Genomic DNA, 18,775 nt, shown 5'->3' with positions numbered 1-18,775 from the left:
TTATATTTGAAAAACACATTTTGAGCTAGCTCACTGAGAAAAGCAGCCATTAGCAGCCAGTTAGGGTTGCTGGGTTCATTAGCTAGCTCTCTAGCTTTACACTGAAGGCGGTTAAATGGTTACAACTAACAGTACTATGATTTAATTACTCAAAAAGTTTATTTATAGTGAACCCTGTACTCTGGTACTGTAATGAGAGCAACATGAGTTTCATTCATTTTCTCTCCGGTCACTCTTGAAGTTTATACACAGGTTCTTTGGGCCAAGATTGCTAATCAGTCATGGTTTTGAGAAAACAGCTTAATTTATTCAGGAATGTGTGCTGTGAGAGGTTTTGGCATGATCCTGTCTCCCACATGATGCCTGAATGGAGCTGCTTTTCCATCTGAATGTGTCTACAGTGAACCCCAAATGAATCATTCTGGTTCTTTCCAGGGTCCACAAGAGGATCATCCGCTTTGCAAACCATGACAAATTAACTGAAAGGGGAAGTCCTGTCACACCACAAGCCATAACATTAATCTGTTCAGTAAACAGTCTGTTAATAATAAATCTTAAAGCTAAAACTAAACCAGAACAGTTCAATCATGTTATGTTTTCCCTCAGCGCGCGCGCGCGTACCCAACTCGCTGGGTGGTGGTCGACGAGTTACACGCATGCGCCGTGGCGTCTCTGCTGCGGTGCGCTTGCTGCCAAGGAAACGCGCGCGCGTGCACGCGGAGGAGGCGCGCCTCCTCCATCTGAATCTCGGTACAGCCGCTCCTGATCTCCTCCTCATCCTCAGCACCGTCTCCTACACCACACCATAACCATGGCGCAGATCTGTAAAGCTGACGGCTCGTGAGCTGTATTTAAGCCCAAACCTGCTGCGGGAGTAAGGGCAGAGAGGGAGGAGAGCATCACCGCTGCTGGTGAGTGAGAGACATTTTAATCACAAAAAAATAAATCCGTGTTTTTCGGTCAGTGCATCACTCTGCTGTCTGTCACCGACTACACAAATGTACGGCATGGCTCATCGATTTCAAACCGAATTCGGAGTATTTATATTGAGCGCGTTTCAATTGTATATGACGTCATAAGTGCTAAAATATCGGGGGTGTGTAAACGTGTCCGAGAGTAGTGCCCCAGCTATGCTGGACTGTATCGTAAAATGAGTGACGTAATGGTAATTAACACCAGTATAACATCATCATCATTATCATCATCATCATCATCATCATAGTCCCCAGTGTTAAATCAACACCACAGCACTACATTAACACTCCCAGTGTAATCTGCTCCACAGTGTTGAGTAAACACTTATACTAATCCAAGCTAATAGAAGTACTTAATATAAACTACATTTTGAACATCTGACATTACAGTTTTTTTCACCTGAGGCTTTTATTTGTTTTGTACTAGTTTTGTACTCTGTGGGAGATTTGTCCTTAAAAACAAAAAATACAATATATTACTTTTTTTTCAATAAAAAAAATCAAAGCATTGTTGCCTCACAGTAAGAAGGTACTGGGTTCGAATCCCGGGTTTGAACAGGCAGGGGCCTTTCTGTGTGGAGTTTGCATGTTCTCCCTGTGCCTGCGTGGGTGTACTCCGGGTACTCCAGTTTCCTCCCACAGTCCAAAAACATGTACATTAGGTTGATTGGTAATTCTAAATTGCCCATAGGAGTGAGTGTGTGTGTGGTTGTCTGTCTATCTGTGTGGCCCTGTGATGGACTGGTGACCTGTCCAGGGTGTACCCCTGCCTTTAGCCCAATGTGTGCTTTATCCCGTGACCCTAATTAGGAATAAAGCGGTTATAGAAAATGGATGGATGGATGGATGGAAAAAAAATCAAATGCCGGATTACAAATCTACAAGCATCCAGATTTTATGTAAATTAGGTGAAAAGTGAAGTGCTAGGGAAAATCAGACTCTTTTACATATCTCTAGATATGTAAAAAACATATCTAACCTCTACTCAAATAACTACAGTGATGTTAAACACTCGATGTCCAGCGCAACTATGTAGCTTCTAATATCCTAGCTAGGGAGGCTATGCTTACATTAACTTGCTGATAATTATTAGCAGGCACCCAGCTAAAGTTAGCTTCTTTATGTGAATTGAGCTATTTCAGTAGAACATTATGGCTCATATCTACAGTGGTGAGACCGGCCATGCTGTATGGTTTAGAGACAGAGTCACTGAGGAAGAGACAGGAGGCAGAGCTGGAGGTAGCAGAGCTGAAGATGTTGAGGTTCTCTTTGGGAGTGACACGGTTGGACAGGATTAGGAACGAGTACATCAGAGGGATAGCTCATGTTGGACGTTTGGGGGACAAAGTTAAGGAGGACTAATTAAGATGGTTTGGACATGTTCAGAGGAGGGAGAGTGAGTATATTGGTAGGAGAATGTTGGACATGGAGCTGTCAGGCAGGAGGCAAAGAGAAAGGACAAAGAGGAGGTATATGGATGTAATAAATGAGGATATGAAGCTAGTGGGTGCAAGTGTTGAGAATGCAGAAGATAGTGATAGGTGGAGAGAGATGATTCGCTGTGGCCACCCCTGAAGGGAAAAGCCGAAAGAAGAAGAAGATTATGGGTCATATCTTATGTTTTGACTCCTCTTAACTCTGCTTCACGACTGCGTTTTGTTTTCAAGGTTCTGATTTTTTAAAATCTCAAAATATGTCATTTAGAATTATATGTTTTGTAAAAAATATAGTTATTAAATGCCACAAAAAAAATTTCAAAAATTACGATCTATAGAGAATTTAAATATATGAAACTAATATTCATATACGTTTGTCAGCTTCAAAGCTCTATCTTCGCACCTCTATTCTTTCTCCTTTATTTGCCTTAATCTCAGCTGATTTATGTTGGACAAACCAACAGGTGTCTCGTATTGCTCTACTTTTAACTGTGACGAATCTTTCTTGAAGGATTAATGTACTTTTATATTCATTAATAATGAAGCGGGTTCTCCTGTTGATAAATTCACGGCTGCACAGACGCTACAAACGGTATGGTGTAGCCGTCATCAATAATTCATGGTAACACAATGAGAATTCGATCAAGCCTATATCTGAGCACGGCTTAGAAATGCCCTCAGAGATCAGATTAATCAGAGGCAGGGTTGATGAAGAAGGAGAAGAAGAAGGTGAAAGTGCTCGATGTTCTGCATGCCAGCTGCAGTCAGTTGCTCGACTGTTTTTACTCTGGACTCAAACCACCGTCACATGAAATCAGCAGACAGCAGTGACATCATCCAGCCGTCATCCATAACATTCACACTGAGTGCAGCTGCTGAAAACAGGCCAAAAACATTGCCTTTAGAGATACATCTGTTTTCCAACGCTAGGAGAAAGACTGCGCATGTCTTCCTACTTCCTTTGTCTGTAGATTTCTTGCTTCTTGCCTTTGATCTGTTCAGATGATTTTGTCTGTAAAAGATTTATTTGTTCAGAAAGCTTTTTTTTGCTCCTGCTTCAGCTTTCTTCATCTTGAGCAGGAAACTGCTTCAAGAAATGAAACAGCTCTTACTAACGTTTCACCTGATATCTGTTGCTTATGAGAAGGTGCGAGCATAAATATGATCGAACGCTGAACCAGAATCGTGTATTTATTCAGAATATTTTTAGAGCTTGCAGTGGGATATGTTGCTGTAGAATTATAGGAAGAAGTACAGATTTTCCTGCAACAACATCCTATACATCCATCCATCCATTGTCTATACCCGCTTTATTCCTAATTAGGGTCACAGGGGTCTGCTGGAGCCTATCCCAGCACACATTGGGTGAAAGGCAGGGGTACACCCTGGACAGGTTGTCAGTCCAACACAGCGCCACACATATAGACAGACAACCACACACACTCACACTCACTCCTATGGGCAATTTAGAATTACCAATTAACCTAATGTACATGTTTTTGGGCTGTGGAGTACCCGGCGCACATGCAAACTCTACACAGAAAAAGAAAATTAAAAATTAAAAAAGAATAAAAAAGTTTTAATTCTGGAACAATTCAGAGTGATTCAGTTGTGTTCAATGAAAGAAAAATGAAAAACGAATGAAAAATGTTCTTCATTTTTTGCTTTTGGTTCTCATTTTTTCCCAAATAATGTTTGTAAAAGCTGTTACTAAGTGTTTACACTGTTTATCCACAATGTTTGCACCCAATCCACAGTCTCCTTTTCCTTCAGTCATTGGGTTTTCTCAATGCGGAATAAATGTATGTGTAATAGTAGCATAATGACCAGGAGTCAGTCAGTTAGCGCTTTGCTAAAACACATGCTAACGTGTCTCTTAGCTCAGCTCGACTCAGATTCCCAGAACAGAAGTGCTTTTAGAAATACTGTGTTCTGATAAAAGAGCAGCTCTCTCAGAGCCATGTCCTGTGTGGCGTGTGTTATGTGTCGTTACTGAATGGAGTTTTAAATAGCCATCAAAGCTGCTCTTGTGACAGCCACGGATCTTATGAGCTCATTCGGGTTTCTGCTGATGATTATTTTTACTAGAACACAACGACTTCTCTCCATATTCCACTGAAGGGAAATGCCAGTGACTCAAATTCCCCCAACAGGAAGGACATCGTGCCACTGACCCCAGCGTTTCTTTTCTACTCCAGTGTCCAGGACTGGGATTATAATCAAACACCGCTATTGTACATGGAGCTAAGCAGTGTCTCTTTATACTGTAGCTAAGATGTTACTGAGGAGCGCTCTCTCTCTCTCTCTCTCTCTCTCTCTCTCTCTCTCTCTTTACTTCTCTCTTTCTCTGCTTTCTCTTTATCTCTCTCTCTCTCTCTCTCTCTCTCTCTCTCACTCTTTACATCTCTCTTTCTCTTCTTTCTCTTTATCTCTCTCTCTCTCTCTCTCTCTCTATCTATGCAGAGATAGAGGCTGTGGAGGTGGTGTATGTGTATGTGTGTGTGTGTGTGTGCACTTTTACTCCAAATGTACATCAATTGATTAAGAATAATAAATTATTAACATAATTATTATAATTAACATCTCCTGCTCATGTACACCAGTCATTCAGTAATATAGCAGCAGCTCGTTCTACAGCAGTGTGAGAGAACACATGCCTAATGATTAAATACTACAGAGATTAATATAACTACTGTAGGACTACCAGAAAACACTTCAAATTTACCGAGAAAAAAATGAGGAAAATAAACGTTTAGAGCTGAGCGATATAATAAGATGAATAATATAATAATATTATATTAATATTGTGATATTGATCATGATAAGTTTTTTTTAATGAAATAATTCTAATTACAAACAGAAACACATCAGACATTCTCATTTTATAATTAATCTTAAAATTGCAAAATATTTTTGTTCTTCTTTTCAATGGTAAATAGTTATACAACGATCAGGCATAACATTATGAGCAGTGACAGGTGAAGTGAATGACACTGATGATCTCCTCATCATGGCACCTGTTAGCGGGTGGGATATATTAGGCAGCAAGTGAACATTTTGTCCTCAAAGTTGATGTGTTAGAAGCAGGAAAAATGGACAAGAGTAAGGATTTGAGTGAGTTTGACAAGGGCCAAATTGTGATGGCTAGACGACTGGATCAGAGCATCTCCAAAACTGCAGCTCTTGTGGGGTGTTCCTGGTCTGCAGTGGTCAGTATCTCTCAAAGGTGGTCCAAGGAAGGAACAGTGGTGAACCGGTGACAGGGTCATGGGAGGCCAAGGATCATTGATGCACGTGGGGAGTGAAGGCTGGCCCGTGTGATCCGATCCAACAGACGAGCTACTGTTGCTCAAATTGCTGAAGAATTTAATTCTGGTTCTGACAGAAAGGTCTCAGAATACACAGTGCATGATGGGTCAGGGCTGTTCTGGCAGCAAAAGGGGGACCGACACCAATATAAGGCAGGTGGTCATAATGTTATGCCTGGTCGGTGTATATTATATACTTTGTTAGTATTAATGTATTATTTAAATCTTCATCAAAAGTCACCTTATATGTGTTCTTGTATATATTTATTTTAATTAAGAATCACCTAATTTATCCTAGAAATGTCTTCTAAAATGATAATATAATAATAACTGGATTGTTTAGTCTTAGAGTTTCAGAGTTGTGAATATTGGCCAGTGTTTCAGTTTCAGTGTTCATTCCTCTGTAGAAGTGTAAATGAACAGTTTCTTCTGATGGTGCAGTGATATGGTTTTGAATCTGTGATTAGTTGTGTAGGACACTGAAGATGAAAATACATACACTAACATACACTCCATTTTTATATACTCATACTTTAAGATAAATTTCCAGATTGTTGATAAAACTGGGTTTGTCAGGGTTTGTTTCTCAGTCAGAGGCACTAAAGTAGATCATGGACCAGTTACCCAACTTCCACTTCATTATTTTGTCTGGGTTTAATTTCAGTGAAGTGTGGTCATGTGACCGGATCTAGTCCAGTTAGAGATAGCATTCATAGAGTCCACTGGTTTTTCTTACTCCACTGGTTAGATGCAGGGACGAGATTTTACTTTTAACATCGAGTTTCCTGAAAAGTTCAGTTCAGCAAATATGCAAATACAGATCATTTCAGGGACCTTCAAACATCATTCATCCATATGTCTGTCCCTCCATCCGCCCATCCTTCTGTCCATCCATTCATTCATCAATCTTCAGTAAGCACTTTGTCCTGATCAGGTCACAGTGGATCCTGGGAATAGTGGGCATGAGACAGAAATACACACCCACACACACACACTCATTCACTCTGAGGGCCAGTGTATACTGGATAATCTGTCCAGGGCATGTTTGTATAAGGTGAGATGAAACCGAAGCCTGAGTAAACTCTGCACAGTCATTGTGTCTTCGCTATTTATCTAATCTTAGCACTTTTTGGTCTTGTTTAATGCCACAGGAACTTGCTGTGCAGGAGTAGAAATGAAGTGGTTTCATTCTCCGTTCTTTGACATACAGATTAATATTATAGTGTTGTATTTATTTAACCAGACCCTTAGCGTCCTGGCTTTCAGGAACAATAATCTGTAGCTTCCTACTGCATTACATAATTCCTAACTCAAACAGACTGGAATTAATATCAGCTCTCACAGAACGCTGTAGTCCTTTAAAATGTGCTCACTAGGAGGTATTTAACTCAGTATTTATACCAGACTACAAGCTAATCTACACTGAAATTAATAACCGTTACACAACATATGAGTAACATCTGTAAATACAAAACTGTAATAATATTGTAACTGTAAAAAAGCCAAGAGAGAGTGTGTGTGTTTTAGTAGTTTTGTCATGATAATTTATTATTATAACTTTTATTTTTGATACTATTCATAATAAACTATTTGTTCTGGCACACAATATAGTGTAAACAGCAATCCTAGGCTGATAAGCAACACCACACAGAGAGACTGGGGCATTGTATGGACAGAATAATGTATTATATAACAGTTTGTATTGCAGATGTGTTTATATCTATATAATATTTAATCTCTCTGTATGCTGATGAGAAGCTTGAGAGGTAAGCTATGAGGGACGGCTGTTTGTGTGCATCTGTAAGATTTCTGTAGTGGAATGTGATCACTGTGATGGAGCTTTCTGTTCAGTGAGAGAGAGAGAGAGAGAGAGAGAGAGAGAGAGACAGAGGTTCAGTTACGGCCTCCACTTCACCAGAGTGCTGGAGCATGAGGGAAGACCCCTGGCACGTTGCCATGGTGATGGCCTGAGCAGTCCAGGGCTGATAGAATGAACCCTGTCTAAACACACGCACACACACACACAAATTTTTTATTCTTTTTCGAGCTCTTACTGGTTACTGACTCGCCCTCAGGAGGACGTGTGTGCTATGATGTGTGATGCTATTATGGAGTGTGAGATACATACACTTCCTGTCTGAAACGGTTCTGCAGTGGAATATTCTCCCAGCTGAAAGTTCTATTTCTTTAAAATCTGCTCCCTTCAGACATCTCGATTCTGTTGAATCTCAACATCCTCTTGTGAATCAGTAGCTGTTTCCATGGTGACAATGTAAATAAATAATTGGAAATTCTCATTCACAGCATCCGGGAAAACAGAACCTGTGAGTGTGTTAGCTTTTTATTAAATCATTTTCCTCACTAAATATTAGTCCAGTAAAAGCATTAAGGTGAAAAGCATCCTGGGAAAATAAGTTTTACAGACTAGTATAGTGCAATTTTGTGGATGTTTGAAGAAAAAGTTAACATATAAATGTCTCTCAGGTTCCTGTTTTAGCTCAAAAACAAAGTAAAGAAATACAATCTGATAAAATCCAGAGTTTAATAGATAATTATAGTTTTTATTATATATTTACAGCTAACAGTTCCTCCCCATGTAACGCGTGTTAGCAGTGAGCTTTGGTTGCTAAGTTAAGGGCAAAGATTCCATAGATAGCGCGACGGCTAAACCTGTTGCATTTACACAGAATTAGTGGATAGAGTTAGGGTTCTAGTGCAGTCATGCTGGAACAGCAAAAGGGAAAATAATCAGTATTTATACACATTTAAACTTAAAATGGTCTAGATCTCTGGTAATTCTAAATTGCCCATAGGAGTGAGTGTCAGTGTGTGTGGTTGTCTGTCTATACAGTATGTGTGGCCCTGTGATGGACTGGTGACCTGTCCAGGGTGTACCCCTGCCTTTCGGCCAGTGTGTGCTGGGATAGGCTCCAGCAGATCCCCGTGACCCTAATTAGGAATAAATTGGGTATAGAAAATGGTTGGATGGATGGATGGTCTAGACCTCTTAGCACATAATTTAAAAAAAAATGCTTAGCAAAATGATCTAAAATTAGTTTTTATTTAATTTTATTTATTTATTTATTTTTAAATAATCTAATAAAGAAAAATATCAGATGTATTTAAATGCAGTGTGTCTAAAGTCAGGAGTTAACAGTGTGTACTGAGAAAAATCACACAATACAGAGCTTCAATACCGAGAGTGTGAGGAGTGTAACGTGTAGAGCACGAGATATAAACAAAAAATATACAGTTATTTATATATCATTTTTATCTCAGTGGATTATTTTGATATTCTGCAAATTCAAGATATTTTTACCTGTTAGCATATTTTTTGTAGTGCGCACACACACACACCTGGTGCAGTATAGCACGATGCTTGACCTTGTATGTCCTGTAAAATTCTCTCCTTTTCTGATGAACACTGCACTTCTTTTATGGGAATATCTGTGATACATAGGGTCAGGAATCAGAGTTAAACACATTAGGATTATTTTCCTGATCAAAGATTCCAGACCCTCAGCTTTCTCACCATCACAGTTCAGTAGAATGAGGTAGAAAAATCACAGAGTGTAGCTATGAGAACCAGTTACCATGACAGCCCTTGTGGCAGGAGGCACTGCTGCTATGGTAACCAGAAGTAGATCGGACTTGTGGAGGAGGTTTGTATAAGCCATGATGGTTTAAGGAATGGCTTCAGATGCCACATCCCTACAATCCTCTGACATCTAAGACATCCCTGTGGGTGGTGATGGAGAAGGAAAGGTTTGAAACATTCATTTCCTTATTTAAGTTTAACACCTCGGTTATGTGTGTGTGTGTGTGTGTGTGTGATCCAGGCAGCCATGCCACTGGTGAAGCGGAGCATTGAGCCCCGGCACCTGTGTCGGGGAGCGCTGCCTGAAGGTGTGACCAGTGAGCTGGAGTGTGTGACCAACAGCACTCTCGCTGCCATAATCAAACAGCTGGGCGGACTCAGTAAGCACCGTTTCACAGCATTCACAACACTCAGGATGTACAATCCTGAGCTGCTTTCACAATACAAGTGTGATACAACTCTGATACTGATTTAATCACCCAATAACCTTAAAAAAGACAGGAAAGTGATCGCATCTGATTCCATTCCATTCAGTACATTTTGTTTATATAGTGTTTTAATTATGAACATTGGCATACAGCAGCTTCACAGAAATCCAGATATAAAATCTATCCCTAATGAGTGAGTCAGAGGTGACGGTGATGAAGGAAAAACTCCCTGAGACAACATGAGGAAGAAACCAGAGAGGATTAAAATCATTATAAACACCAGAGAGTGGGATTATAAATCATGATAAATACAGAGTGGGATTATAAATCATTATAAACGCAGAGAGTGGGATTATAAATCATTATAAACACAGAGAGTGGGATTATAAATCATTATAAACACAGACAGTGGGATTATAAATCATTATAAACACAGAGAGTGGGATTATAAATCATTATAAACACATAGAGTGGGATTATAAATCATTATAAACACATAGAGTGGGATTATAAATCATTATAAACACAGAGAGTGGGATTATAAATCATTATAAACACATAGAGTGGGATTATAAATCATTATAAACACCGGAGAGTGGGATTATAAATCATTATAAACACAGAGAGTGGGATTATAAATCATTATAAACACAGAGAGTGGGATTATAAATCATTATAAACACAGAGAGTGGGATTATAAATCATTATAAATACAGAGAGTGGGATTATAAATTGTTATAAACACAGAGAGTGGTATTATAAATCATTATAAACAGCAAGAGTGGGATTATAAATCATTATAAACACAAAGTGCGGGATTATAAATCATTATAAACACAGAGAGTTGGATTATAAATCATTATAAACACAAAGTGTGGGATTATAAATCATTATAAACACCAGAGAGTGGGATTATAAATCATTATAAACACAGAGAGTGGGATTATAAATCATTATAAATACAGAGAGTGGGGTTATAAATCATTATAAACACTGAAAGTAGGAATATAAATTATTATAAACACTGAAAGTAGGATTATAAATTGTTATAAACTCTGAATGTGGGATTATAAATCATTATGTGTGATATTGGTATTCTGAGAGTAATAATCACACCATAGAAACTGCAATCACAGAAACTCCACTAGTGCTGGACTTTCTGCAATAGCATAACAGAACATTTTCAATATAATATAATTATAATCCTTTTCCGTCAGTTGTGTAATGCTCACATGGATGACATTTTCACTGTATATAATATAACGTAATATACGAGAGGTCAGTGAAATATTGTAGTATATCAGTTACACATACTTTTTGTGTGTGTGTGTGTGTGTTTATATCCATGTAGGTAGACATGCAGAGGACATCTTCGGAGAGCTGTTTAATGAAGCTAACAGCTTCTACATGCGTATGAACAGCCTGCAGGAGAAGGTGGATCTTCTGGCAGTGAAGGTCACGCAGCTCGACTCCACAGTTGAAGAAGGTGAGTATTAAAGATTTTTAAATTAATTTCTCTCAAATACTATTCTCATTTGAATCATATTCGTGTTTGAAAGAAAAAAATGGGATGTAACGTCATTAAAGTCGAACCGTTTGCTGGTGTCTGTGTTTCTCAGTGTCTCTGCAGGATATCAACATGAGGAAGGCATTCAAGAGCTCCACCATCCAGGACCAACAGGTGGTCTCCAGGAACTCCATCCTCAACTCAGTGATGGAGATGTACCAGCGCTGTGACAAGCCTCCTCCTCTCAACATCCTCACTCCGTACAGGTGTGTTAACAGCTGCATTCCACTCGCTCACCTGCTCCCAGTATTTTACCACCACAGCAACAAATTTCTGCTCAAGTTCTATAAAAGTTTTTCGAAGCTCACACTGAGCTAAAAATTCTCACTAGATTTACAAAAATGTCTGTCGTTATCTTTGTACCTACATTTTTATACTGATGAACACTAATCACCAGTAAAGTGCACAGATCACCTTTCTGTTCTAAGGCTAGAGATGAGCTGTATTTATTTACAAACCAACAAACAAACAAATAAATATTTATGACTGAAAAAGAAGAAAATTTTTTAATTAAAAAAATTAAACGATGCGACATCAGAGAGAGTTGCACTGTGTGTTTGTAGACTTGGAGAAAGCGTATGACAGGGTGCCAAGAGAAGAGCTGTGGTACTGTATGAGGAAGTCAGGAGTAGCAGAGAAGTATGTCTGAGTGGTGCAGGACATGTATGAGAGAAGCAGGACAGTGGTGAAGTGTGCTGTAGGTCAGACAGAGGAGTTCAAATTGGAGGTGGAACTGCATCAGGGATCGGCTCTGTGCCCCTTCCTGAGGGACGAGTTGTCAGAGGAGGTCAGACAGGAGTCTCCTTGGACAATGATGTTTGCAGATGACATTGTGATCTGTAGTGAGAGCAGGGAGCAAGTGGAGGAAAACCTGGAGAGGTGGAGGTTTGTGCTGGAGAGAAGAGGAATGAAATTCAGTCGTAGTAAGACTGAGTACATGTGTGTGAAGGAACGGGAGGGAAGTGGAACAGTAAGATTACAGGGTGAAGAGGTGAAGAAGGTACAGGAGTTTAAGTACTTCAGGTCAACAGTCCAGAGTAATGGAGAGTGTGGGAAAGAGGTAAAGAGGTGAGTGCAGGCAGGTTGGAATGGGTGGAGAAAGGTATCGGGAGTTCTGTGTGATAGAAAAATATCAGTGAGAATCAAGGGGAAGGTGTACAGGACAGTGGTGAGACCGGCCATGCTGCATTGTTTAGAAGCAGTGTCACTGAGGAAGAGACAGGAGTCAGAGCTGGAGGTAGCAAAGCTGAAGATGTTGAGGTTCTCTTTGGGAGTGGCACGGTTGGACAGGATTAGGAACAAGTACATCAGAGAGACAGCTCATGTTGGACGTTTGGCTGAGAAAGTTAGGGAGGCCTGATTAAGATGGTTTGGACATGTCCAGAGGAGGGAGAGTGAGTATATCGGTAGGAGAATGTTGGACATGGAGCTGCCAGGCAGGAGGCAAAGAGGAAGGCCAAAGAGGAGGTATATGGATGTAATAAATGAGGATATGAAGCTAGTGGGCGCAAGTGTTGAGGATGCAGAAGATAGTGATAGGTGGAGAGAGATGATTTGCTGTGGCCACCCCTGAAGGGAAAAGCCGAAAGAAGAAGAAGAAGAAAAGATGCGACATCACATTAGCTGCTTGTCATCAGTTCGTAATTATTAAAAAAAGACTGAATACAAACAAATCACTTGTTATATCCACACAGTTTACCAGAGGAATTTTTGTAGCCGGAGTTGTTTTTGTAGTTATTATTCATTGAGTCTGAATCCTGACGATGCCTTAAGAGACAAGAGAGTAAAATCCACACTGCTGTCTCAGTGAGAGGGGCTTATTCCCTCTCCTTCTATTCTATTCATGTATTTTACGAATTATTTAGGAATGAATGCATGTCTGTGTGATGTGAATTAATAAACGCAGAGTCACCGTACCATTATTATTATTATCAAGGTATGATTTATTACATTTCTGATACAGGAGCTACAAGAGTGATGAAGCTCCGCCCACTTATTGAATTAAGGAACTGCAGAAGCCTTTATCAGATTTCTGTCTGTGGAAGAATTTTGTCTGTTCAGGGTTCCACAGTGGTGAAGTGTGCTAATGTTTTGAGTAATATGCAGCCTGAGTTCACTACGTTACAGAGACGACAAGAAGGATGGCCTCAAGTTTTATACTGATCCCTCCTACTTCTTTAACCTCTGGAAGGAGAAAATGCTGCAGGCCACAGAGAACAAGAGAAAGGAAAAGAGAAGGCAGAAGGTGTGTGTGTGTGTGTGTGTGTGTTTGTACACATGTGTGTGTAATTTGTCATGTGTCCCAGGATTTTTCCTCTCTCTCTCTCTCTCTCTCTCTCTCTCTCTCTCTCGCTCTCTCTCTTGCTCTCTCTCTGCATGTAACTTGCCATTATCTGTGTCAGGGTTTCTGCCCTATTTGTCTTTAACAGCTCTCTGATCCTCTCTACAGTCATGTCTATATTTTGATGCTAGCTCAGCTAACAGAGTGAGGAGAAAAAGCACGAGTTAGAATAGGAGAGAGAGAGAGAGAGAGAGAGGAAAAATAAAAGAAGCTTGTTTATCAGAAACTTTCACACAGAAGTCAGCTAGTCTTATCTTTAATAAAGTTTGTCTTGGAAGCTTCTAAATGCCATGTCGTCCCCGTTATGGCTCGACTGCATCTTTGACAAGCGCAGATGGCGCGTCAGCAGCGTCTCATTCTGCTGATTTTTCTACGCAGCTGATCTGTGGGCTGAAACTGGCTCATAAAGCGCTTTGTTTGTGAGTCACTGAGTGTTTTAGTGAAGCTTAACCTCAATGACACAATCAGCAGAATGAACTCCGTTAAAGTCCTCATTAAATAGCTTCTTGATTCAATTATGTATGTTGACGTATTTCCTTACGAAACTGGAAGCCCTGAAACCCAAGTTTTGATATCAGGAGAACTTTAACTATATGGTCACATGATCCTGTTGGAATCGTGTAACATATTCCTTGTTGTGTCAATGTTAGCAAGAGCAGAAACACCTTGAAGATCCGACTCGTGAAGTGAAGAAGGTACGGAAGGCTCGAAACCGACGGCAGGAGTGGAACATGATGGCTTACGACAAGGAGTTCCGTCCAGACACTCGCCTCACGCCATCTCCGTACCACGGCATCTCGTCTGAAGGCTCCTTATCTCCGGACAGGTCCGACATTTCCAGTGATATATGTAGTGCTGTGATTTAGCAAATAGCTGATATTTCATGACTAAGACAATGTTCTTTCTTTTCGTTCCTCTGTAACACTCCTCTCCGCATGCAGGTCTGGAATGTCGGATGAACACTCATACCCCACCAGCCCCAGCCATCCTCAGGATGCAGGTGGCGCAGGAGGTGATGGGAAGGAGATCGGCCCCACCCAGACTCAGTCACTGGACCGTGCATATCGACCCCCTGCCTCCGCTTCTGCCAGCACACGTCAGCACTCTTTGGGCCGTGTGCAGCAGCATCATGGAGCCCCACCCCTTGACCCCTCCCTTAATGGCCCCCGACCTTCTGCTGCCAAAGATTACAGGTAGAGGCAAAGCTCTTCTCAGGACTGCTTTTGTTCTTTTGAAATGTGACCCTTTAAAACATGCTATTGCACTTATATTCCTTTAATGATTCCTTTCTTTTTAATAAGTTGTGCGTGTAAGTAAGTGTGTGGATGAGGATCTTCTATAATATAATATAATATAATATAATATAATATAATATAATATAATATAATATAATATAATATAATATAATATAATATAATATAATATAATATAATATAATATAATGTTGACATCAGAAGTCATGCACAGTAATGTACCATTAATTTTTTATTTTTGATTCTACAAATTTAACCTGTTTTATATTTCTCCCCTCCAGTGGCCATCAGATGCAGGAACATTTTATTCCTCCTGCTCCTCCTCCTCCTCCCCCAATAATCCCCTCGGCTCAGACAGCCTTCGACAGCACCACTGTACCTCCGGCTCTGGCCCCGGGGACGGTGTCAGCTCTGTCCCGCTCCTACAGCCCGTCTCCTCCACCTGCACCACCCTCAGCTTACGTCTCGTCTCCTTCCCACCCTGTGAGCGGTGGAGGTCCTCCAGTTGCCCCGCCCCCTCCACCTCCAGGCCCCCCCACACACGCTCCATCCCCTGCCAGAGCTGCTGCTCATCCATCCGGAGAGGGCACATTGCCCAGGAAGGGCACAGTGCCCCTGATACCCATAAGCGACGCTCGCAGCGACCTGCTGGCTGCCATCCGCAGAGGTGAGCGTTCAGAGCGAAGGGAACTGCTGCTGTTTGTCCCTACATGCTGGCCAAAGCAAAATATCTGTCATGGAAGTACTGGGAAATGTCTTATTTTGCTGTTTAGATGGTACAAACACAGTGTGGAAGTTTAAAGCTCTATAAATAAGCTCTATAAATATGTATGAGGAAAATCTGCTCAGAGAGATCTGCCCAATCCACCATTCAGTTCTGTTCAAAATTATTTCAGTTCATGGTGCCTCCAAATCCCCTTAAAGTTACATACTGCTGCTTTAAGGTGTCTTTAGATAGTGGAGGTCACCTGCCATGTTCAATATTTGAAAAAGCAGGTTGTTGTTTTTTTTTCCGAAAAATCACCTTCATTCGATCACCAGACATTTTAATGTACATCCTGAGATGCTTCACTCACAGTCACTGAGAATTTTTCCCATTCTGATGTTTGTTCAGTCGTGTAGTAAGAGTAACTGAAGCTCTGCCACATGATTGGCTGGTTGGATAATTGCATGAAGGAGCAGGTATACATTGTGTTCCCAAAGTAGACATCTAAACAGATTAGATATTAGTTGTTATAATAAATATTATAGATATTATAAATTTATTTCTGTTTGTTTGTTTGTTTCTTTCTTTCTTCATCTCCTCACCAGGTATCCAGCTGCGTAAAGTCCAGGAACAGAGAGAGCAGGAAGCAAAGAAGGAGCCGGTGGGTAACGACGTGGCCACCATTTTGTCTCGCCGCATCGCTGTGGAGTACAGCGAATCAGATGAGGACTCGGAGCCGGAGGAGAACGAATGGTCTGACTGAGGAGACAAACTGATCCATCACGCGCTGTACACACCGCTGCTATGTTCCTGCACCAGAACACACACTCTCGTCATACAGACAGACAGACAGACAGATTTATTATCAACTGTACAAAAAAAGAGCAGGAAAAAGCGCAGTGGAGATAAAGCAGGACTGAGTGACAGAAAGAAGGGAGCGTGCAATAGAACGGAGGTGTGGAAAGGCAGAGGGAAGGTGAGGATGGAAGGAATGAGAGGGATAAAAGAAATAGAAAATAGAAGTTGGTAACGTTTACATCGTATGTAAACACAGAAATCTATCATACAGTGTAAACTTCATAATACAATATACTGTATGTTTGTTCCGTCAAAGTTGCCAAGAAATTCTTTACCTGTCGTGTGCTTTTGATTCAGGTTTTTTTGATATTTGTCCAGAGAATTATTATAAAGGTGTAACACATTTCTTCACCAAAACATCCATTTAGCAGTGATACATATTGTATACTGTATATAAACACACCTGTATTAGCTTTATAAAAAAGATAAGAAGCATGATAGAGCACTGCTTCCACTGCGAATCTCTCCAGGAGTCTCTGTGTCTGCGTATGTGATCCTATCAGTATATTTATATTATTATTATTATTATTAATTATTATTATTATTATTATTATTATTATTATTATTATTATTATAACAGATGCTCAGCAGTCACCTATGGTGAGATCCACCGCTGCTCGATGACATGTTCCACAACTCAGTCATCAGATATTTCATTGGTCACTTTGTTTACTTGTTGACAGTGTTGTGGTGAGTATTGATGCTAACTTAGTGACTTGTTAAACCTTTTAATGGATGATTATGGACATTTTGAACCGGAAAACCCTTGTTTTTATTTTCTTTCAGTGATATTAATGATTAAAGATGGTGTTAAGTTATGGATTGTGTATAGAGAAGACTGAGGAAGTGTGTGTGTGTGTGTGTGTCTTGGAAGAGAGTGAGTTATTAAAGTCTAAAGTATATGTGATATCTGTTCCAAAGCGCCAGATGTTAGATGTATACATTACTAAATAATCCTGCAGCTGGACTAGGCTGATGCTGTCGTGATCCGTCTTTACCAGATGTAATTTATAACTACATTATTAATGTGTTTTACAATTTATTGTATAGATTTTTTGTAACACTGCTTGTAAGATGAATTTGGGTATCTAAGTATAAAATGTTATATTTATCACATACAACAAATACAGATCATATGCATGTGTGCGTAATTAATAAAACAGAGCAAATGATGTTATGGAAGATTCTTCACGTCTTTTTTTTTTTAATCAGCTGGTGATTTAAACACGTTAAAGTTTTTGTTTAGTCAAAATAAATTGACAATGAAAATATTTATAACTTTTAACAAGAACCTTTTCACAAAGCAGCTGCACAGAAATCCAGCTTTAAATTTATCCTTAATGAGTGAGTCAGAGATGGTGGGGAAAGAAAAAGTCCCTGAGATGATATGAGGAAGAAACCTTGACAGGAACCAGAGTTAAAAGGAAACCTCTCACATCTTCATCTGGATGACATTGGTGAGTGGGATTATAAATCATTATAAACAACAAAGAGTGGGATTATAAACCATTATAAACACCAGAGAGTGGGCTTATAAATCATTATAAACACAGAGAGTGGGATTATAAATCATTATAAACAACAAAGAGTGGGATTATAAACCATTATAAACAACAAAGAGTGGGATTATAAACCATTATAAACACCAGAGAGTGGGCTTATAAATCATTATAAACACTAGAGAGTGGGATTATAAATCATTATAAACAACAAAGAGTGGGATTATAAACCATTATAAACAACAAAGAGTGGGATTATAAACCATTATAAACACCAGAGAGTGGGCTTATAAATCATTATAAACACTAGAGAGTGGGATTATAAATCATTATAAACAACAAAGAGTGGGATTATAAACCATTATAAACACCAGAGAGTGGGCTAATAAATCATTATAAACACAGAGAGTGGGATTATAAATCATTATAAACACATAGAGTGGGATTATAAATCATTATAAACACAGAGAGTGGGATTATAAATCATTATAAAGACAGAGAGTGGGATTATAAATTATTATAAACACAGAGAGTGGGATTATAAATCATTATAAACACAGAGAGTGGGATTATAAATCATTATAAACACAGAGAGTGGGATTATAAATCATTATAAACACCAGAGAGTGGGATTGTAAATCATTATAAACACAGAGAGTGGGATTATAAATCATTATAAACACAGAGAGTGGGATTATAAATCATTATAAACACCAGAGAGTGGATTATAAATCATTATAAACACTAGAGAGTGGGATTATAAATCATTATAAACACAGAGAGTGGGATTATAAATCATTATAAACA

The 18,775-nt window shown here is 39.6% G+C and overlaps 1 protein-coding gene across 1 annotated transcript; it reads left to right on the top strand.

Annotated features, from left to right (window-relative positions):
• The first annotated feature begins 705 nt into the window (after nucleotides 1-705).
• si:ch73-362m14.4 (actin-binding protein WASF3) lies at nucleotides 706-17,646 on the top strand. The gene is made up of 9 exons (XM_058414765.1): nucleotides 706-911; nucleotides 9,558-9,696; nucleotides 11,096-11,230; nucleotides 11,364-11,517; nucleotides 13,439-13,556; nucleotides 14,303-14,478; nucleotides 14,594-14,845; nucleotides 15,187-15,572; nucleotides 16,217-17,646. The coding sequence occupies exons 2-9, from the start codon at nucleotides 9,564-9,566 to the stop codon at nucleotides 16,372-16,374; spliced, it is 1,512 nt and encodes a 503-aa protein (XP_058270748.1). The 5' UTR covers nucleotides 706-911; nucleotides 9,558-9,563; the 3' UTR covers nucleotides 16,375-17,646.
• The last annotated feature ends 1,129 nt before the right edge of the window (nucleotides 17,647-18,775 follow it).

The sequence above is a fragment of the Hemibagrus wyckioides genome, linkage group LG18, assembly GCF_019097595.1.
Source record: "Hemibagrus wyckioides isolate EC202008001 linkage group LG18, SWU_Hwy_1.0, whole genome shotgun sequence".
Lineage (NCBI taxonomy): Eukaryota > Metazoa > Chordata > Actinopteri > Siluriformes > Bagridae > Hemibagrus > Hemibagrus wyckioides.
This window is presented reverse-complemented; position numbering and strand designations above follow the sequence as displayed.

Bases quoted from the DNA above. Each gene is read 5' to 3' on its own strand.
- si:ch73-362m14.4 (XM_058414765.1), top strand. From the start codon at position 9,564: ATGCCACTGGTGAAGCGGAGCATTGAGCCCCGGCACCTGTGTCGGGGA. The intron at 11,518-13,438 runs GTGTGTTAACAG...ACTACGTTACAG, and splicing joins AACATCCTCACTCCGTACAG to AGACGACAAGAAGGATGGCC. The intron at 14,846-15,186 runs GTAGAGGCAAAG...TCTCCCCTCCAG, and splicing joins TCTGCTGCCAAAGATTACAG to TGGCCATCAGATGCAGGAAC.